General features: G+C 46.9%; 1 protein-coding gene across 3 annotated transcripts; it reads left to right on the forward strand.

Annotated features, from left to right (window-relative positions):
- Positions 1–344: 344 nt before the first annotated feature.
- On the forward strand, positions 345–19,872 carry CTPS1 (CTP synthase 1). 3 transcript variants are annotated; one of them, XM_082329461.1, is made up of 19 exons: positions 345–414; positions 674–851; positions 1,260–1,430; positions 2,214–2,314; positions 3,518–3,634; positions 4,971–5,054; positions 5,301–5,381; positions 7,104–7,255; positions 8,541–8,673; positions 10,114–10,202; positions 11,125–11,219; positions 11,766–11,828; positions 12,739–12,782; positions 13,711–13,807; positions 14,079–14,134; positions 14,219–14,315; positions 14,602–14,746; positions 17,098–17,188; positions 18,692–19,872. In XM_082329461.1, the coding sequence occupies exons 2-18, from the start codon at positions 686–688 to the stop codon at positions 17,180–17,182; spliced, it is 1,776 nt and encodes a 591-aa protein (XP_082185587.1). In that variant the 5' UTR covers positions 345–414; positions 674–685; the 3' UTR covers positions 17,183–17,188; positions 18,692–19,872. The 3 variants fall into 3 exon arrangements, with proteins under 3 accessions (XP_082185587.1, XP_082185586.1, XP_082185588.1); XM_082329460.1 differs by lacking the exon at positions 18,692–19,872 and having other exon boundaries at positions 17,098–17,450; XM_082329462.1 differs by lacking the exon at positions 18,692–19,872 and having other exon boundaries at positions 384–414; positions 678–851; positions 17,098–17,450.
- The last annotated feature ends 1,404 nt before the right edge of the window (positions 19,873–21,276 follow it).

The raw sequence follows: 21,276 nt of genomic DNA on the forward strand, positions 1-21,276 counted from the left end.
GCTGCCCCCCTCCCACCCAGCGCCGCCGGAGCCCCGCGCCGTCTCCCCGGGGGACGGACGGGACCACGACCCCCAGCCGCCGGACTGGAGACCGGCAGACCCGAGACCCGCCGGCACCGGACTCCCCGCGGTGAGGCGAGGGGCGGGGCGGGGCGGGGCGGGGCGGGGGGACGGCCGTTACCAGGCGCGCGCCACGCCCCGCCCGCGCCGAGGCGCGCGGTGACCTCCCTCCCTCCCCCGCCCTTCCCCTACTGCGCAGGCGCCGAGGGGGAGCTGCGCCTGCGCCCCGCCGCGCGCCGGCCTCACGCGCTTCCCCGCCGAGCCGGGTGGCAGCAGCGCGGCGCGCGCTCCGTGCCTCACCCCGCCCGCCACGCACCCTCCGCGCGCGCCGCCCCGGGGCCCCGGCGGGCACAGGTGAGGGGGGGGGCGGACGGGACCATGTGGGCAGGCTTGGGGGGGGGGGGCGGGAAGGGGGTGAGGAGCGGGCGGGACCACGGGGAGCCCCGCGGAGGGGGGGCCCGGACGGAGGGGTGGCGGGAATTTCTGGTGAGGGGGGGAGGCCGGCCCGGAGGGACGGGGGATGGCAGAGGGGGTCGCTGACAGGAATGGCGGGGGGAAGGTCTGTCCCTGCCCGCCCGGGACAGAGCCCTGGCTGAGGCGGTGTCGGTGTCAGGCAGCGAGGCAGATGAAGTACATCCTGGTCACGGGCGGGGTGATCTCGGGCATCGGCAAGGGGATCATCGCCAGCAGCATCGGCACCATCCTCAAGTCCTGCGGGCTGCATGTCACCTCCATCAAGATCGATCCCTACATCAACATTGACGCTGGCACCTTCTCCCCGTACGAGCACGGTGAGTGGCGCCTCGGGGCCCGGCTGCCAGCCCCTGCGCTGGGCGCCAGGCTCTTCCAGGCGGGTGCCTGGGTGCCGGGGCTGGCGCGGCCTGGCAGGAGCCAGCTCCTTCGCGTGGCGGCGGCGTTTGTGTCCGCTCCTGCCCGCGCGACCCGCGGGCTGAGCCCGGCGGCGGCTCCGGACTGAGCGGCGGGGCAAACAGCAGAGATCTGCGCTCCGGTCTTCTGTCATTGCTGCCTGGCTGAGGGATTCAGTCCTCTCTGTTATACAAGGCTTTTAGTTTCATTAGCCACTCCTAAACTTGCTGTAGCAATCAAAGAAGGTGTTTCCTTACATTGAATTCTTCAGCCAACAAATTGCTGATGTGGACCGTTTCCCCTTGACGTCTGCGCTTCTCTGTGTGCCACAGGGGAGGTGTTTGTGCTGGATGATGGAGGGGAAGTGGACCTGGACCTCGGTAACTACGAGCGCTTCCTCGACATCCGACTCACCAAAGACAACAACCTGACTACGGGGAAGATCTACCAGTATGTCATCAACAAGGAGAGGAAGGGAGACTACCTTGGCAAAACCGTCCAAGGTGACGTGAAGCTTTGTTTCTGATGCTTAGAAATATGTTCTGTATTTCTGTCCTGGTTGGGTGCTTTTGCATCTCATCCTAGGTTGAGGTCTTTGTTATATGCTGTCCTCGTGATGTTTTGTTGTTTGTGTTTTAAAAGGGGAAGTAGAAGACGCACCAGTGCAGGTGTAGTGGTGCGTGCCATACTGAATCAGGTTACCTGTAAGCCCCTCAAAGCTTTCCAGTGCTCAGCAATATGCTGCCTGTTGTTGGGACTGTATGCTGGACTTGGGTCCAACGGCCTAACGTAGACAATACTGAATGTGAAGAGACTTCAGACTAACACACCTGTGGATTACTTGTTAGCTGGTTAAAATGGTTATCGCTTTTGATAACTGTCATGTCATTAGAAAACCCAAAGGATCTTGGAGGGTTCACTCCCTTCCCTTTTTAAACATCCTCTACAGCTGGTTTGGATAAGGACTTTCACAGGCAGTTTAAGACAGAGTAACTGTCTGCTTAGAGCAAAGAACTGTTTGTACTTGAATCTTAGAGCTTAAAGGAAACGTTGCTTACATGTGTTTAAATTAAGGCAGGATTGCGTTTCCTGCCAAGGCACTTCTCTTGAAAATCACAGCCAAGAATAATCACTTCAAAAACGCATACTTCTTTAAAGACACAAATCATCGCTGAAGTGATACGGGAAGCACTGGCTAGTCATTGCAATAATTTGCTCTGTAATGAGTTAGAGGGAGAAATATGCATGGATTGCGGCTTTAACCCTCGCCTGGGTTTCTTTTTCAGTTGTTCCCCACATCACAGATGCTATACAAGAGTGGGTAATGAGGCAGGCACGAATTCCTGTAGATGAAGATGGCATTGAACCCCAAGTTTGTGTGATTGAGGTTTGTAGCTGTTAAAAAAAAAAATTAGTTTTGCTTCTTGTATGGAGTAAACTGAACTATATGTGTATTTTGCATAGTACAATTTTTTTACAGTAATGTTCAACTTCACATGATGTTGAGTTGGTTAAAAATCCCCCTTGCTAGCCTCACTTAATTCAGTCTAATTTTTTGAATGCTCTGTGTCTGAATCCACACGTAGAAAGACTTAGGTTTTGGAGAGTTGTATTTTTGAGATGCTTTGCTCTCTAGGGTAATGTGAATTAATCTAGAGAATGAATTTTAGCTCTTGTAACTTTATATGCCAAAGTCTGAGTTAATCATGCTGTGCCCTCTTCTTCTTTGGTGGAAAGAGGGAGGGTAGGTAAATCGCCTTCTGGAAGCAGTTGTCTTTCCTCTGTAGCAGTAAAGGGAGCCTTGCACTGACCAGTTCAAGTGTAGAGCGAGAAAAGTGAATGGCACGAGCTGGCGGTGACAAACCCCGTTCGGTTTCCTGTGCGTTGTATGGGGCGTCCCGCTGCCAGAGGAGACGGAGCAGGGCAAAGGCTCTGGGACGCTGCTGCTGAGTTGGCTGGCAGGTTATGCTAATACAGGAGAGAGGGAGCTTGTCAGAGTGCCTGGGTCATGGTGACTTCGAACTCTCCCTGCAGCTTGAGTGCCAATTCCTGTTCCAGGATTCGCGAGCCTGGATCCCGGAGTACCCGGGAGGCACTATCTGACGGTGCATGGGAGGCTGTCGGTGCTCCAAGGGATGCCTTGTGCCTCTGTTCCTGCGTGTCTCCAAACCCACTCTATATAGTTACTAAAACTTAGCAGAAATTTTGCTTCTCGGAGCCACCTAATGTTCGTAAATGATAATTTTAACACCTCAATCTTTTCCCTGAAGAGAGAATAGAGGCAAAGGTAACATCCGTGGAGAGGTGTTCCCTGTATGAGAAGCTGTTCTTCTTGTGGCTTTTTGATTTTTGGGGAAATCATGAAGGTAAAATAATAGTTGGGGTAGACTGGAGGCTGTGGAACTGGTAGATACAACTGGCAAATCCTGCTTTTCATATTGGTGTTGATGCTCCTTTAGGGAATTGGAGGGAGGTGCTGGGGAGATGTTTTAGTGTCCTTTTACGTATGTTTTAGTATGCTTCAGCGTACAAGTTCAGTAGATGATGTTTTGGTACTAACTTTAATTCTAAATGTCTTTGTCTTTTTTAGCTTGGTGGGACGGTAGGCGATATTGAAAGCATGCCTTTCATTGAAGCCTTCCGCCAGTTCCAGTTCAAAGCCAAAAGAGAGAATTTTTGTAACATTCATGTCAGTCTAGTTCCCCAGGTAAGGATGCAAAATGTTTTGGTGGTCAGGGGCTTCCCCAGTCTAAAACTTGCTTTCTAAATATGTGTTTCTGAAATGCTCTATCTATAGGCGCTGTTATATTTGTATTTTTCTCTATATAAAGTTCTGGAAGAAATGCAGAGAATATATGGTTATGTATCCAAAAAGGTTTGCAAGAAGTGAACAGAAACTTTTCAAACTTTGTAAATGTGTAATAAATAGTTGGGAGTTGTAGCAAATGCAGTTTTGCATCTTTAACTGCTGTTTTTCTCTATGGATTTGTCTCTTAGCTGTTGCAGGTAAACTTGCTTTCTAGGGCTGAAAACTTTCAGTTTCCCTTCATTTGCATAGCCTTTCATTTCTGCAAAGCTAATATAAAATTCAGTGGTGTAGCCAGACTTCACAGCCATTTAGACTTATTAATAAGATCATATTCCAAGCTCTTCCTGGAGTTCTTTAATATTTCTGTTGGTGTGTGCCCCCTTTTTTCCTTTTTTTTTAATATTTTTAATGTGTGTTTTGATCTTTAACAGTAATTTCATAGACTCTCACACCTGACTGCCACATAAGCCATAACAATGGCAGTGGCCCTTGGTTCAGAGATTCGACTAAGAAAAAGTGTTACGAAGCAGTGCTATGATAAGAATGAGTTAATTAGGAATCACAAAGAAAAACAAAATATCCTCATGTGCCAAGTAGATGGGGTGAACTCCAGTTAATACCAAAAGCATATGAAGGCGTTTTATGCCATATAATACCTGATATAACTTCATTGTATTATCTGCTCTGGTTTTGAAGATAGTTGACAGTCTTCACCAAACAAAAACCTCTAGGGCAGGAGTCATTGCTGAAGAAAATTCTTCCATGGTTATGTTAACAATACTAGAGAGCACGAATATTCCTTGTCTCAGAAATGGATTTGACAGAGCAACTTGATAGAGTTACTGGAGTGCAGATCAGTCTTTGTTCTCTTCTCTTTCCATCTTTCCCCTTCTGTCCAGGCCTGGTGATTTACGGAGAAAATTAGAAATATAAAATACCAGGTATCTGGAGGGAGCAGTGGATAAAACCCGTAGGATCTCTGCTCTCTCCTTCCCTCGCTATAATGCATACCTACTTACTGTACAGACTTGAACTCTGGTTTCTGCCAGTTGCTTTCAGTCTTTTGAGATTAAAATGATAGTGTCCAGGGGTATTTAAAGTTCACGTGAATTGTCTAAGAACCGGGTCAAAGTTTTTACAAGATGAATAGGGTGGAGAATCCCGATTAGCCTGATGAATCATTGCTACATATCATCATAATTTGATATACCAACTTCTGCTCTTCTCTGACCAGCCAAGCTCTACAGGAGAGCAGAAGACTAAACCCACCCAAAACAGTGTTCGTGAACTCAGAGGTCTTGGTCTCTCACCAGATCTGGTAAGGTTTGCTGCATGGCTTTGAATTTAAAAACGCGGTACTGGCACGTTGCAACAACATCCTAGTCTAAATCATGCTTAGGTTGAGAGCTCTTGTATATTGGTTATAAAGAAGTAAAAGTAATGGAGTTGGGTTGTTTTCCCAAGTCACGGAGACTGCAGAAAAACAGCTGTTTGAGAGGTTTGTTATGTGAATGCCTGAGTACTTCTGTTTTGCTTCACAGCCTTGATGTTGCTGTTCTGTTAGATTGTTTGCAGGTGCTCCACTCCATTGGATACCTCAGTAAAAGAAAAGATTTCCATGTTCTGTCATGTTGAACCAGAACAGGTAAAGATTGCTGTCTGCGCTTCCTCGCAATAAATATTCTAGCTGTTTGTCAAATGCTGAGCGGAGTTTTATCTGAGCGTAGCTTTTTTGTGTTCTATCTGTGTCTTTTGTTAGTTGCATAATTCATTTGCTGCTTTGTCTTACCTACATTCCTCACACATGTAACCGTTGCAAAAATAGTCCTCTCTCTGCCAGCACACAGGTTTTCTTGTGAGGTAGTTAGCATAGGCTTAGAGAATTCTGTGGAATCCAAGGTATTTTCTGAATAGCTGGTTTTGACCTTAGTTTTCCTTCCACATTCCTTCTGAATACAGAAGAATGAGATTGTAAGTATTTAAGAGGCCAAAGAGTAGTTGCCCAAAATTAGGTTTAAAGGATAATGAATGTATTTGTACGCTGCTCTTTTCATGATAGTATTATTCTGCCCAAGATTGCATGAGGAGAGATTGCACAGAAAAGTTGAAATGGTATTTGAAAAAAGCATTACTTCACTCGAATGTTATGTGATATACAAAAATTCCATGTTAGCATGGTTCTTTTTATACTGAGACTACTCTGCATAGCATTCCATACCTTGGAAAATAATCAAACAATCTGTAGCCTAAATATTACCGCTTTCCAGTCCAGCTGGAGCTTGAAAAATTTTGTCTTTTTGTGAAAGACTGAGTATCACTTCACAATTCCAGACTCTGTCAAGTCATTTTAATTAATTTCCTATACAGCGAGATCAAACTGCGTCTTGCAGTTTCAAGGATTACATTCAGAATTAGCTGGCAATAAGACTGATGTGTCAGCAGTACAATATCTACTTCTTGTTGGCCAGTAATTGAAAGTAAGTTGGCTCTCGTCAGTCACTTTCCAGGAAGTTTAATGCAGTTTTATATAGTTGTTTCTCTTGACTGCAGTTGCATTGAATGGAGAAGTAAATGCGATCGACTATAAAGGAGGAAAATTTGCAGCCTAGGGGGTTTTGCTGGTGCAGTGTTGAACTCTGCTTTCATTTGAGTCAGGAGAAATGAGGATTTAAAAATAGTTGTGCCAGTGTATTTTTGATCCTTAAAGTACAGTCCCATTCTTGACGGACAGGTGGCAGTTGTCCAGAGCCATCTTTCCCTTTCTGAGGAAGCCCATTTCAGTGAACTAGAACCGTTGATGCAGATACTCCTCATTGACCAAAGAATTCGTTGCTGATAGTTGTTTAATCCTAAGTTTGATGAAGGACGCCCTGTAAAATTTATGGCTGTACTGAGACCACAGATTTCCCTGGGCTTTAATCAAACTGGGAGCCCTGGTAAAGAACGACAATGGTGGGAAACGGGGAAGCTGGGCTTGTGGGCAGTTTAACTGTAGTTTCAGTTAGGATTACCAAGAAGGCTGCATCACAGGAGAAGTCTCTTGGAAGGGTTCTCTGAACTTTGCTATGCGCTCGCATAACTTGCATAGCAGCTGACTTTCTCACTGCTAGGTTATTGTGTTATAGCCCTTCCTTGAGCTCCAGTGAGCGGTAATACCTGGGACGTGTTGAAGGATGACCTTTGCAAGTATGTGAAAACGAGTGCTAAGCTATTCATATGTCGTCATGTTATTCAACAGATGTTATTTCCTGGAAGTTTAGGTGGTCGTATGGTTGTTGCTAGAGACAGCAGCTCTCTGAATATCTGTCTAAAAATAATTGCACAGGCACTTAGATCTCTTTTAATGACATTCATATTTTATGAACAGGTCATCTGCGTTCATGACGTCTCTTCTATCTACCGGGTTCCTCTGTTGTTAGAGGAGCAGGGGGTTGTTGACTATTTCAGACACAGGCTTGACCTTCCCATCGAGAGGCAGCCCAGGAGGATGCTCATGAAGTGGAAGGAAATGGCTGACAGGTGAGCTGCACTGCTGGGCGTAGTTTGAAGTAAGACTCCAGATTAGTTTCTCTTCTTGGCTGTTGGTTATTAGGTGATGAGTGTTACTTCATTTCCTCAAGCATTCTCATGTGGTCAGATTTTTTTTTTTCTTTTTTTTTTTTTTTTACTGCAAAAATGCATTTTCTTCCTAGGTGTTTAACTGTTTGAAAAAAAAAATTCTTCAACATGAGAATCCTGTAAGATAACGTTATTGAGTTCCTTATCTTGTGTTGGTACTGTACTGTCTATGTCAAAACCAGCTTGAAGTAATTAAAAGGTGGACAGCTCTGGCTTCCCTTTTTATTCAAATAACCCCAGTGACATTAAAAAGTGTTGAAATCCTTTTGTAGGCATATGTAGGAGTCATCAGGAGCGTCAATAAAAATGTAGAGTCTGTTTTCTAGCAAGTGAAACAACTGTTTCATAACTGTTCTGTCTGAGACTCTTAGGACACTTTTTTTTCTTGCGGGGAATAGACTCCATGTTTGTGGGGAAATAGTGAATTTAATTGTTTCAGCTGGCATTCAGGCCCTTTCTGAAGCCTCAAATATGTTTGGCCTTATAAGAAATTAATTTTCAAGATCTAGATGTTTCCCTTTATATGCATGGCACAAGCCACCACTGTTGAGAACGTTTTCTTTTGACAGGGAGAGCCCTTGGTAACCAGCTTGGTTGAAGGTACTTGGCAATTTTGAAATGAACTTTAAATGATCTCTTAGCTGTAGCCAAGAATGCTGGGTAAATGCCATGCTGCCAGATGCTGGGGACTGAAAGCGTAGGCAGCACGACCTTGGGACTCTAGAAGTCCTTTCTGTATTTCTGTCTGCTGAAGTGAACTCAGCCAGAAGCAGCGTGGGAGGATGCTGTACAGTATAAACATATGCAGAGTTGTGCTTTGATCCTATATCCTAATAGTTTACTGCAGACTTTGAATCTAATACAGCTTCCTGAAAAGACAGTTTGGACCTCCTCAAAATGGCTTTTCAGCATAAGGAGGGATGAGTTCATTTATACATGGCTTTCTGCAGCTCGCTTTCTCTGTCATTGTTTTTTTTCTTTTCCTTTCTTCTATTCTTGCTTTGATGTTTTTAAGTCATAATTGTTACAAAAGGTCATCTCTTCCAAAGTCGTCATCTCTGTAGTTGGACAGACTTTCAGAAGCCCAACTGTTTATGTTACTTGAAAAGCTGAATAGAATGTGAGTGAGTCTTGCCCTCGTTTCCTGTTAATCACGACATAACCCTTGTGTTTTGATTTTGTTTAGGTACGACCGTCTCCTTGAAACATGTTCCATTGCGCTTGTTGGCAAATACACCAAGTTTTCAGATTCCTACGCGTCTGTCATTAAAGCACTGGAGCATTCTGCACTGGCTATCAACCACAAACTTGACATTAAGGTAGGGGTGGGTGCGTGCGTGTAAAGATTTCCTCCCCCATACTCCTTCCACCTGCAGTGCTACCCATTTTAATTAAGTTTGTCACAAACCTGTAGACAGTAAGGGAGAGTTGATTGAGCCAGTGAACTTTAAATTTGTCTTTGGATTACAGCATCAAAACATCTGTTGTCAGGCATAAAACAGCTTCAAAGCAAACCGGCCTTTCATCCTGTAAGATCTACAAGGTGTCTGTGCAATTGATGGGAACTCTTCAGTGCTCCGTGGTGCGTGCTGAACTGTGATAGAGCAGCAGATATATTTGAGGAGGGGACTGTTTGCTTTAATTCCTTTGGCAGTTGTTGAAAGTGATGCTATTTTTAAGGCTGTTGCTGTTATCTTTGTGGTACTCAGGTTTTCTGATGCTTCTGCCTCAGACTTTATTAAGGTTTTAATGCTGGTTTGGCTGCAGAGGTGCTGTTAAGGGTCTTGGTTGTAGCTAGATGCTCTGAAGAGGCGAAATATGTATCTCGTCAGAAACTTCACTTTCATTTAAATATACTTTTAAAATATCTGGCAGATTCTGGTGAGTCATGGGAAAACGTGCTTGGTTTATAACAGCACTGTTCTACGTTTGGGTTACCTTTCAACTTAAAAAATCAGTAGAGGAGAAAAGAAGAAAAACAAGTAAGACTGGTGAAGGGTAAACCCTGCGCATGCATCTGTGGGTCGTTCCTGACACAGCTGTATTTGTGTGGTTCAGAACGGGAATGGGTTCTGTGAGCCCTGTGCATGGAGGTCTTATGTTGGTTAAAGAAATGTTTAGCAGTACTCCAAGCTTTAAAAAAAAAAAAAAGACAAAAATGGTTGTTCAAAAGGGTAAGCAGACTGCCAGAACGTTCACAAGTTCAGAGATACTGGAATACCGGGGATGAGAAACTGGACAATTTGCAGTTTTTTCCATATGTAGCATTGGTCATAGCATCCTTTAATCACAGCAGCCTGTGTTTCACCATATCCTATTTGTTCTTCAGTCTCTCTTGAAGATTAAATGATGTATATTTGATGAGATGGCGATTTAGTTTTTTCTTGTTGTGTGGTTGTTTCTGTCTGCATAGCCACGTGTTCCCATCTCGCTGTGCTCCGTTAAGACTTCACGTTTAATGAGTCTGGGTCTTAGGGATATCAGCTTCGTTTATGTGGCAGCAGAGCTGCGGAGAAGGGAATGTACAAAAACCATGGCTTCTGTTTGTGCATCTGTAGTATGATGGTGCTGGAAAGCAGTTTTGTTGACTAGTGGGCAGGAAATCAGCCTGGAAAAAAGATAAGCAAGTATCAAGTAGGAAAGAAATCCAGAGCTATCCAGGAGGAATGATGATATCTTAATTTAATGAGAAATAAGGAGACCCTGTACTTACACTCCTGCGGCAGCATCTCATCATCCTTTTTTGGATTTCTTCCCAGTATATTGACTCTGCTGACTTGGAGCCGGATACTCTGCAGGAAGAACCTGTCCGATACCATGAAGCATGGCAGAAGCTGTGTGGTGCTGAGTAAGACTCTTATATTCTGGCTGTTTCTTTGAAGCATGTCTGATAAACTTGTTGCTATTGTCAGTTTTGGCATAAAGAGCCTCACTGGAGACTGTTTCCTTAGGCGCTGCACCAGCACACTCTGACACTGCCCCAAATATCGCTGAATGAAATTTAGGATAAGTTGTAAAATGGAGAATTGTTAAATAAGCGAGGGAGTTTGTGAAAGGCAGGAGGAGGGGAGATGATTGTGCAAATGAGGATGTGCACAGGCTTAATGGGGAAACAGGGTGAGAGGAAATAAGGGGAGAAGATGGGTACTGGCAAAGGCTACTGAAGCCGAAGAGAGAGGACAGAAGGTGTAAATGTGGTATAAAGTTCTTTAGGAAGAAAGCATGAGAAGGGAAGAAGCGTTAGAATGCAGAGGAGTGCCAAGAGTTATCCCAGAAAGCAAGAGCAAGGGGGGCTTGTTAGCCCTCAGGGGAGCGGGCTTTGGGTGGTACCAGGAAAACCAAGAACTTCCTGCAGAATTTGGTGTCCTTATCCCTGCGGTTGGGACAACTTGACACTGCAGCCAGCGGCTTCCTCGGCATGGGCCTGGCTGGGTGATATGTTTGCAAACGTGTTTGGTGCAGAGCATGTGGGTCATGCAACATGAACCATTTCAGTATCGTAACCCGCGTTGTATTTGGAATTTCTTGGGAAGGTAAAACATGCATTTATAAAATGTTTCCCTGAAAATTCTGTGACATTTTATGTGATGGCTCATGTGGACTCATATGGAGACTGCTACAGACAGGCCTTGCCACACAGGGCACTTTAAAGCCCTTTTCAGGAGTGAGGTCTTGCAAGTCCAAGATTTTACAGGAGAGAGGTGGTACGTGGTTGGGGGGAGCCAGGCCGGTGAGCCCTACGTGAATGGAATCTTTTCATCCTCATGCAGCGGAGTTCTGGTTCCTGGTGGATTTGGTGTTCGAGGGACAGAAGGCAAAATTCAAGCTATTTCTTGGGCAAGAAAACAGAAAAAACCCTTCTTAGGTGAGAAACATGTTTTATCCGTAAGAAGAAATAAAGAAAAGGAGGTTGAATAACAGCCTAACTGGTCTGCAGTAAGAGTTTTACTGATTTGCATTAGTATCTAGAATGTACAATTTTGAAGATAATTGGCTGAGGAAGGCAATGATCTATGCTCAGCTCAGTAATGCAGCTGTCATCTGTAGCTAGCTCTGAAGTGGTCAGGGTCGGCTGGGATGTGATGCCATGGAATCTCTGTAATGAGGGGGCAGGGGTCTCGGAGGGAGTTTCAGAGGAGGCTGTGGCGATCTTCGCACGAAGAAATATGTGACTGCATTTAAACAAAATGGACGTAGAGACTGGAAATGTTGTGTGAGGAGAGTGGATGGGCAAGGGAGGTGTGGAGTAAAACTTGTCAGAGCTACTTGGTACAGGGTGAGCGATCGAAGGTCTGTCTCATCCGGGTTTTCCTCCGACTCGGGACTGCCCTGTGAAGGTGTGTGTGCTTTGCGGCACGGGCTCGGTGGTCCTTGTCCCGACTTGATCTGTGTTCTGCCTTGCCTTCTGCAGGAGTTTGTTTGGGAATGCAGTTAGCAGTTGTGGAGTTTGCACGCAATGTTCTTGGTTGGCAAGGTAATTGCACAAAACTCTGCCTGGGTTTTGGTCATTTCTTTGATTGCTTGAGTAATACCTGTAATTTTTTAAATACCTGTAATTTTTAATTTTTCATTGGTAGGTAGATTTAATTTTTTTCTAGGCCTGTAAAATTCCCCATCTTCTTTGCTAATTCAAAGGAAAAAGAACTATTTCCTTATCCTATTCAAATAAAAATCAATGGAGTAAGACATGCTTACAATGACAGAAAACTTTCTATTGCTTAGAGCAAGGTTCAGCTCCTGAATAAGACACCTCAGTGGAGTTGTGCCTATGTGTGCTGGACATCCTATATTCCCATTATGGCCAGTGGGAATGAAGACCAAAAAGCAATTCAGCCGATGAGGCAGTTGCACCTACTTCAGTGAGTTGAATTGCTTTCTGGCTCCACTGCTTGAATTGACTAGGCCCCTGTTGTCAAAACTCCCTTTACAGAGTGCTAAATTTAGTTTCTCAGCCTGATTCCGAGTCTCACCAGTAGTGAAGGTAGGGGAAAATGTGTTTCTCAGAGTACTTCTGCTCCCTGGCTTTATTTAAAATATTCTAAGCTGTTGACTGTGTGCTTTTCCTGAATGACCCTCACTTTCATCACCGATGGCACTAGACTGGTTGCGCTAAGATTGCAACCTCCAGTCAGTCTCAGAAATCCCTATGGGAACAGTGCTGACAGAGTCCCGTGTCTGCTGCCGGGGGCTGAGCTGGCGGCTCTGTGCAGGTGAGCGGCTCTGTGCAGGTGAGCGGCTCTGTGCAGGTGAGCGGCTCAGCACAGTGAAGGTCGCCGCTTGCCAGAAGCGGGGGGACGAGACGCAGCGGTACCTGGGGGAGGTCCTGTAAATGCATGTCACGGTCTGAGGGACTTCGGTTCTAATTGATGAACGTTACATTGCAGATGCTAACTCGACAGAATTTGACCCCAAAACTGCTCATCCAGTGGTGAGTTTATGGTGACTTGCTTGCGATATCGTTACTGTGCCAGGCTTCTCTGCACATACCTGTTGGTGCCGTTAAGAGCTTGGATTCTTACGTCTCATGGCTTTTAAGTCTGTCTTCCATTATTTACTAATCTGAAAAGAAAATGTCTTTGCCTAGTTAACTGTATGGCAGTTGCTGCTTCATAGAAGATTGCAGTGCTTAGTATAGGTGAAACACTACTTTTTTTTAACTTTTATTTTTAATTACACTTTTCCATAAAGCGAGGTGTTTTCTAAGAGGTGAAAGGTTCTTAAAGGGCAGTTTGAAAGCTAACTGATTTTACAGAGTAAATGTTAGAGATTTGGTGGTATCCAGATTCCACTGTGTAACTGTTTAATTATGATCTCAGAAATCAACATAGACATGCATTCCTTGGAGCATTTGTGGACAGATTTCTGAACCTGCAGGCTCAATATGCCTTGTCCGGGGTCCACCATGATGATTGGCTTATGCTATAATTTAAAATTCTACTCAAAAGAAAAAAGTTCTCAAAAAAACAGCTTATGAAGTTATTTATCAAAGTATAAAGGATTCTGATTTGGGGATTTTGTTTCTGTAAATTTGCTTGCTTGCTTGTTTAACATTTAGTTCAGTAAACAGCACGGCATTAGTGCATGGGATCTCTGTAGGCTTTGACTGAGACCATTTCCTATGCTAAAGCTTCCCAAATACCCACGAACCTTCCATATGTTCTGTGCAGCCCTTATTAGAATGACTCCGCTAACTAATCTAGTTCTGTTGGTCTGCCTTGTCAAGACAACGGTCCTTGGGGTGGTTTGCTTGTTTTCTGTATGTGTATTGGTTTTTTTCCTCCTTTAACGTTTCAGAGTCTGCCTGGCACTGGTATTCCTCCCTCACCCTCACCTCCCTCTCTGAACGCTTTTTGCAGGTCATAGACATGCCGGAACACAATCCTGGGCAAATGGGTGGGACCATGAGGCTTGGCAAGAGAAGAACGCTCTTCCAAACCAAGAACTCAATCATGAGTAAGGCATTTCTTACCTCTTTTGGAAGCGTTTCCTAGGAATGATGTGCATGCATGGTGGGTTTTGGGAAGTGAGACCTGGGAATGTTAAGGCATCCTTCAATGGTCGATGTTTGCAGACTGTGTTTTGGTAGTGAAATGGAGATCCATGAATTTGGTCCCCTGTAGAAGTGGCAGGTTCTGATGGATGCTATTCATATGAAGTTGTTAAAACTTGGCATCGTGCGAACTGTTTGGCATTTGCTCTAAGAAACGTCTTCCTTTTGGTGTAGGGAAGCTGTATGGAGATCATGATTTCTTGGAAGAGAGACACAGACACAGATTTGAGGTAAAAACGGTATTGTAGGAGTTGAGCTTTTCTGTGTCATCCAGACACAAGAGATCATGGGTTTTCTTGCTTCTGGTCTTCCAGGTCAATCCAGAATTGAAAAAGTGTTTTGAAGAGCAAGGTTTGAAGTTTGTGGGCCAGGATGAGGAGGGAGAGCGAATGGAAGTGGTTGAGTTGGAAGGTGAGTACTTAAGCAGTTTGTGGGTGTATTTACAAGGGAAAGTACTCGGAGGGTAATTGAGGAGGTTTTTGTGTGGGATCAGCCCAGGCTCTCTCAGACTGATTCCACCCATATAATTACACTAAAAAAATAATCCCATGTGCCTGTCTATTTAGGGACCAAAGGCAGGACAGAAATGACACTTCTTCCCCATCATCAGGGCTTCAGTGTGATCAGTGCTTTCAACTGCAGTTCAGCCACAAGCTTAAAAGACTTGGAATTAATGTTTTCTGTTTCTTTCTCTTAGACCATCCTTTCTTCGTTGGTGTTCAGTATCACCCTGAATTCCTCTCTAGACCAATTAAGCCATCTGCCCCGTACTTCGGCCTCCTCTTGGCGTCTGCAGGAAGACTCACGCATTATCTACAGAAGGGCTGCAGGCTCTCACCCAGGTAGGTTGAAGGAAGACACCAGTCAGACCTTTCACAGGGTCTTCTGTGAAGAAGGGTCTTCTTCACAGGGTCTTCTTCACAGGGTCTTCTTCCTGCTTCTTCCTACAGGATAAACTGGAGAATCCTCTTGGCACAAAGTTACTGCGGGGTAACTAGTGGGTATTTGCAGCACCTCTTCTTTCCACTTTTTCTTTGAAACCTCGTCTTGCATTTTAAGATGGACTGTAGTGCCATAGAGCTGGCCTGCAGTGAGGTCCCGACCGCAGGGACAGTAACTCTGCGGTCTCACGTTGTCAGTCAGAGGTGTTGGGGGCCTGCTTTTTTAGATGACTGGAGCCCCCATGGGGTTTTCCCCGCATTCCTTGTACAAGTCCTAGGTACAAGTTGGTCCTTAAGAAGCTTGTTCCTGTTGTGGGTTTAAAGAATGAGCCCTGGTGGTTACAGCTTCATTTTTTTTCTTTCTGTTGACTTAAGCTTTTTTTGTCTCAGTTTGCAAAGCCTCTAATGTTTTGGGTGACTTAATGGTACATTGACTTCCCTTTGCTGCTCCCTAATGCCCTGCAGGTCTGCCCAGCAGACGTGGCAATATGCAATAAATAAACATCACTTTGATAGTGACCCATTTTCCTCCTTATAGAGGAGAACACAGAGGATTTGCGTATGTAGCTGGAGTGCTATCATGCACTAAACAAAAAACCCCAAACTCAATGCAAAAGAGAAATAGCACTGAATGTATTCAACTAAAGCAATGCAAAAAGGCAAGTATTGGCCTTTCTGGGTTGAGCTGCAATGCAGCTGCACCACAGGAATTCCTGTGTCGATGTCTGGAGAGCGGCTGTCAGTTGTGCTCTGACTGATCTGCTCCGAAGAGAGTTTCTGTGTGAAGATGCCTCATTTCACTGTTGAGGGGTATTTTAATTTCCTGCTTTTGCACATTTGAGTTTGAAATGGCTTCTCACAGCAGAGGAGCTGAAGTTTCCTCTCTGCTGCAGCATCCTAAGTTAGTAGTATCTGCTCTTGGAGTCTGTTGTGATTGTGGTCACAAACTGTTTCATGTTTAGCATGTAATCTAAAAATACTGGCGGCAGTTGTAGCCCAGCCTGTGCTCCCCTTTATTCCTGTGTCCTTGTAACTCTTGCCATGTTTTCAGGTGAGTCGCATCGTTGCACGCATGAGGTTTGCACGGGAACAGACCACACCTGAGGATGGGAGCACTGCTGGGAGGGAGCTGGGCTGCAGGGGTGGGGCAGCAGGAACCCAATGAGGCTTAACAGGGACAAATGCAGAGTCCTGCATCTAGGAGCCCCTTGCAGTAACGCAGGCTGGGGACAGAGCAGCTGGGGAGCAGCTCTGCTGACGAGGTCTTGGCGAACAGCAAACTGAACACGCGCCGGCAGTGTGCGCTGGCAGCAAAGGAAAGACGAACAGCACCCTGGGCTGTGAGTAAGAGCACAGCTGGCAGATGGAGGGAAGTGATTATGTCTCTTTACTTGGCATTTGTTAGACCACATCTAGAATATTCTGTGCGGTTTGGGGTCGCCCGGTACAAGTAAAACATTGATAAACTGGAGAGAGTTTAGTGGAGGGCCACTGAGAAGGTCAGGAGGTTGGAGTACTTGCCCCACGAGGAGAGGCTGAAGGAGCTGGGCTTGTTCAGCCTGGAGAAGGGAAGACTTTGCAGGGGACCTAAGAGCAGCCTGCCAGCCTACAAAAATGTTGTCAAGAAGATGAAAACAGGATCTTTACAGAAGTGCGTGGTGGGAGGATGAGACACGGTGGACATAAATTGAAGTAAGAGAGGTTCTGACTGCATATAAGGAGAATCTTTTCACCATTAGATCAGTCGTGCATTGGTGCGAGTTGCCCAGAAAGGCTGCGCAGTCTCCGCCCTTGGAGACTTTCAGGATGTGACTGGATAAAGCCCTGAGCAGCCGTGTCTGACCTGATCGCTGTCCCTGCGGTGTGGCTGTCCTCAGGGCCCTTCCCATCTGAATTATTCTGTGATTCTGAAAAAGCTGTTTCAGGGGTTAAAGGCAATCAGCCGTTACTGGGAAGCTGAAATAGATGGCTTCTGGGTGGTTAACCAGTCTCCTAGTCCCTATTGATTGAATTTCCTTTATAATAACTTATAAAATGTCTATTGCACGTATGATCATTTTAATTCGCAAACCTTAAAATCGATGATGACTCAGGCTTATTTCCAAAGGGACAGCTATACTAGGAATTTTGTGTGCTTTGCTTTTCAGCCTCAGCTAGCAGTGCTTACTGCCCAGCCCCGCTAATTCCTGATGCAAAACTTGGCCTATAAAGCACTTGTGCTCCGTAAAACAAAATCTTTCTGAATTCTGCAGGGACACCTACAGCGACAGAAGTGGCAGCAGCTCGCCTGACTTGGAGATAACAGAGCTGAAGTTTCCATCAGTAAATCATGACTGATTCCTGGTAACTTTTCATGACCTCAACCTCTTTCCTTATGGAAAAAATGCCTTGCCCAGTCTTTCCTCCTGGCATCTGAATGTTTCACATCAGTTGGTAGAAAACTGGCACACCTTGAAAAGCGCTGGTGCTCACACACGCGTTCCAGCTGTGCCGAGGGATGCATGATACCTCATGTCTGTATAACAGATGTGGGTGGGTATTTCCTTAGCAAATTGACACATAATAAAGTATAAAAATACATGCAGGAGTTTGAGATTAAATTCAAATAAAAAAACAAAGCACAAATACAGCGCACATTCCTGAAAATGGAGGCAAAGCTGAGCAAGGGCTTTGGAAAGTTTGGTATTTCGGGAGCGCTCTCTCACCTTTGCTGAAGAACATTTTTGAAACGGCCATTCTCCCCCATCTCTCGAGACAGCAAGTTTCTCTGTCAAACCAGCGGACTTGCGCTCTGAATTGTGATAGCTGCTGCGGATGTTACGTGGGTGCAGAAATTCGATATATATAACCTGGTCTTGCAGGGGGGGCACTAAAACCTAGCATTCAGACTTCCCCAGCAAAAAAGGTAGACTTAATATGGAAAGGAGTTCTCCCTTTGTGCGGTAGGTGATTGCGGACGTAACACGTTTTCCCACTGCTCTGGCTGGTTTTGTGGTGGTTTTGGAGACGCTAAGCAGCATTTGTGCACACTCATGCGGAGTGAGAGCGGGGGTTCATTGCTGAATGCCGGGGGCCGGGGATGCCCAACTCTTCCTTCCTTCCCCTTTCCTTCATACAACAGACGCTTCCAAAATTAACTGCAGAGTGAAGATGAGGGTTGGCCCGGGTCTAGCACAGAAGTACCTCCCCATCCCTGCTCGTGAGACTGGGCCTTTGCGGATAGCTGGGATCACGAGGTGTTGGGTTGTTCCAGGTCTGGTGCAGCAGCAAACTAAAAGCTGAAGAATCCTCCCTGTACATTTTTATCCTCCTGAAGATACTCTGAACCTTTGGCTCGCTGACGGTATCCAGCGTGCTCCTGAATGTGACAAGTGCTGCGTTGATACCCGGTGGCTTGGAGGCCGTCCCCAAATGAAGAAATGGTAGGGGACGTGACACTGGCACGTGTGGTGCGTCCCCTGTCCGGCCCACTGCCCTGCTGGTGCGCAGCTCCGCTCAACTCGCTCCTAATAGCTGCAGCCCAGTGAAGATTTTCCTGTGGTGCCGGCCACGGGCAGCGCTGGGAAGGGCACAAAGTTAATTCTTAGCTTAACAGTGCTCACTCCCTACATCGTATTTAAACATCGGCTTCTCAAAGGAGCGTGCTTTCTTAGGGGTGTAACACGCCGGCCTTAATGTTGCCGTAGTGCCCCTCAAACTGACAGACATCCCTTACCCGGGGAGATAAAAGGATCCAGGTCCCACGTGTTGCGTTTCTCTGGGGTGACTTCGGTGTGCTGTGCAGTCCCAGCCTGTTGCTCTTCGCTGTCAGTAATTCCTGCTCCTTTTCTTTCTCTCTTTCTCCAGATGTGTCTTCGCTGAAGAGAAGAGTCCTCATTAGATTTTTCCAGGCGTTCGTACAGCAATAGCTTGAACACTGTCAGCTTTGGGCTTTAAGTTATGGTTTTATAATTTTTGTTATGAAATCCTTTCCCTTTATTTCCTCAACTCTTCCGTCCTTCGTTTATTTTCTGTGTAGATTCTGTTTGTTTCTGGAGGAGAGCTCATCACGGCACGTGCGCTTCTGGACTTTCTGCAGTTAGCACCATCTTGGAGATAAAAAGCAAGTTCGGGTGTGGGATTGGATGTGTTGGGGAGAATCCAGGCGCACGCTTCCTTCCCGCTGCATGGTAACGCTGGCGTGAGTTTGTGTCTCGGACACTGATGGTCCAGTTGCTTTCTCCAGCCTTTCTGCTCCCTCGGCAGTCTTTGTTACTGGTGAAGTTATGTGGCTGAACTGGATTTTGGGGGCTCGCTCAGTTCTTGAGCTGTGCTGTGCTGCAGAGGATGCGTCTGTTCAGCTTTATGCAGTCTCTTTTTTTTGGGGGGGAATGTTTTGTTCTGTTTCGGTTTTTTTTCCAATAGTATTTAAAAACGTTTGGTGCTGGTGGTCTTGGTGCATTCATCGCTGGCAATGAACTTTTAACCAGGAAAATCTTCCTGGAATAGAAGAGTTAATCTGGAACATGATCAGCTCTGACTGTGATGTGCTGCTCTGCAGGGATGCAATGAACTTGGATCATGGGGGGGGGGAAGCAAAGCTGTCAGGAAAAGGAGGCGGAACTGTTGGCCCTTCCTACGCCGGCGCTCGCTGGTGCTGCTGCTTGGGCTGGGAAATTTCACCTCCTTGCATCAAGGGGGAGGTACAGGAGAGAAAGTGAACCACTTTGAGATGCTGCCTTTCAAAGCTCCCATCGCGATTTGCCTTGGACCGAGCAGTTCATGGTGCTTTTTTTCGTTGATTGGAAGCGGAGCCTTCCGTTGCCTTTTTTTACACGGCGGAGCCGCGTGTCCCGCGCTCGATGCAATACCCAAGTGCAGTTTCCCCGGGGAGGGGCCTCGCCATTTGCCTGCAGCGTTACTCGGTTTAGTTCCTAGACGCGTCCTGTCCTACCGTGACGAGCTCAGCGTCGCAGTTCTGGGGTGGGACGTGCACTCGCCTTTTTCTTTTCTTTTTTTTTTTTCCTTCTTCCCTGCCTCTTGCTGCAGTGTAAGCGACACAGTTGTTGGTAATTTAGAAGAAAGGAAGAAAGCGTCTCGGTTGTCTGACGTGTCGTACGTTCAGAACTCTTCAGTTCATTAAAGTTTGGAAAAAGCTGCACGTCTCGAGCCTGGCTGAGTACGAACCCCCGTGTCGTCTGATGCCAAACTTGATTGATTGATTAAACACTGCTCTGTCCCATCTTAACTGATCTTTTTCCACAGCCCATCTTGCTTTATTCCTCACTTATTTTAAATCCACGCTGTAAAGATGCTTCTGGCCCGGAAAGCTTTGAGCCGTCTTCGTGTCTGTCAGTTATAGCAGTTCTGCAGAAAGGATCACCCGAGTCGAGGTGTGGGGGCCGAGCAGACGCGGGTGGTGAAGTGGCCGCTCCTCAGGCAGCACGAGATCGTTCCTCAGCTGGAGCACAGCTCCCTTTTCTTTCTCCTGAAATGTTTTTGTTTTGGCCAAACCTGTACACCTGACTCGGTCAGTAACTGCTTCTTTGTAATAAAAGGAATAACAAGCCAAGAGCTTGCTATGTTACTTCCATAGCTCAGAGGGAGGAAAAGGACTAAAGTATAATACTGTATAATTTTAAATTAATCCGGTGTAAGCTAGAAAAAGTTTGTTAGCCCTCTTTGCAGTGGTTTTTAGACATGTATTTCCAAAGCCTGGCTGAAATTACGGGGCTTCCCCCCAGCAGTGGAGCCTGGGGAAGCCGGCCTGAGCCCCCCGCCTCTGCACGGCAGAAAATGAGTGGTTTTAATGGAATGACGCTGGCAGCCCCCCGGGGGGTGGTTTGCCCCCTCCGCCCCCGCCGCCGGGGGAGCTGCCCCCCTGGCGCCCGCCGAGGGCTGGCAGGGACAGGCCCGCATCTCAGCAGCTGTGGGTTAAGTAGCCGCTGCCCCTGCCCAAAGCCGCCCTGGGGCGAGTGGTCGGGGGCTGCCCTGGCCTGGGCGCGGGGCCCTGTGCTGCCCTTCGGCAGCAGCCTCGGCCTCTGCTGAGCAGGGGGAGGCCTTGGCTCCTCACCCTGCTGGGCTCCTGTGGCCGGGGTGCCCCGCTCCCGCAAGGGCTCTGCCTTCCCCTCGGTAGCTGTTCGCTCCGTGGCCGAGCGCGCGCCGGGCGCCCTGAGCCGTGGCCGCTCCCCGGGAGCTGGGGAGGAAGAAGCCCGCAGCCCTCCCTGGGCTCCGGCTGCCAGCCCAGCTCTCCTCTCGCCCGAGGGGAGGACTCGGCTGTCTCCGCAGCCCGACTGCTGGGCACGTTGGCAAAACCTCCCGAAGCCATCTCGCCCCGCGCGGGGCTCCGCGGGCGGCGGGGCAGGGAGGAGGCAGCCCCATGGCGGTCCCGTGCGCCCGGCCAGGGCTGGGGCAGCGCACCCCAGGGTGGCAGGCGCTTCTGCCTCGACGCC

This window comes from Platalea leucorodia, assembly GCF_965183815.1.
Source record: "Platalea leucorodia genome assembly, chromosome: 18".
Lineage (NCBI taxonomy): Eukaryota > Metazoa > Chordata > Aves > Pelecaniformes > Threskiornithidae > Platalea > Platalea leucorodia.

Bases quoted from the DNA above. Each gene is read 5' to 3' on its own strand.
- CTPS1 (XM_082329461.1), top strand. From the start codon at position 686: ATGAAGTACATCCTGGTCACGGGCGGGGTGATCTCGGGCATCGGCAAG. The intron at 10,203-11,124 runs GTAAGACTCTTA...ATCCTCATGCAG, and splicing joins CAGAAGCTGTGTGGTGCTGA to CGGAGTTCTGGTTCCTGGTG. The intron at 14,316-14,601 runs GTGAGTACTTAA...TCTTTCTCTTAG, and splicing joins GGAAGTGGTTGAGTTGGAAG to ACCATCCTTTCTTCGTTGGT.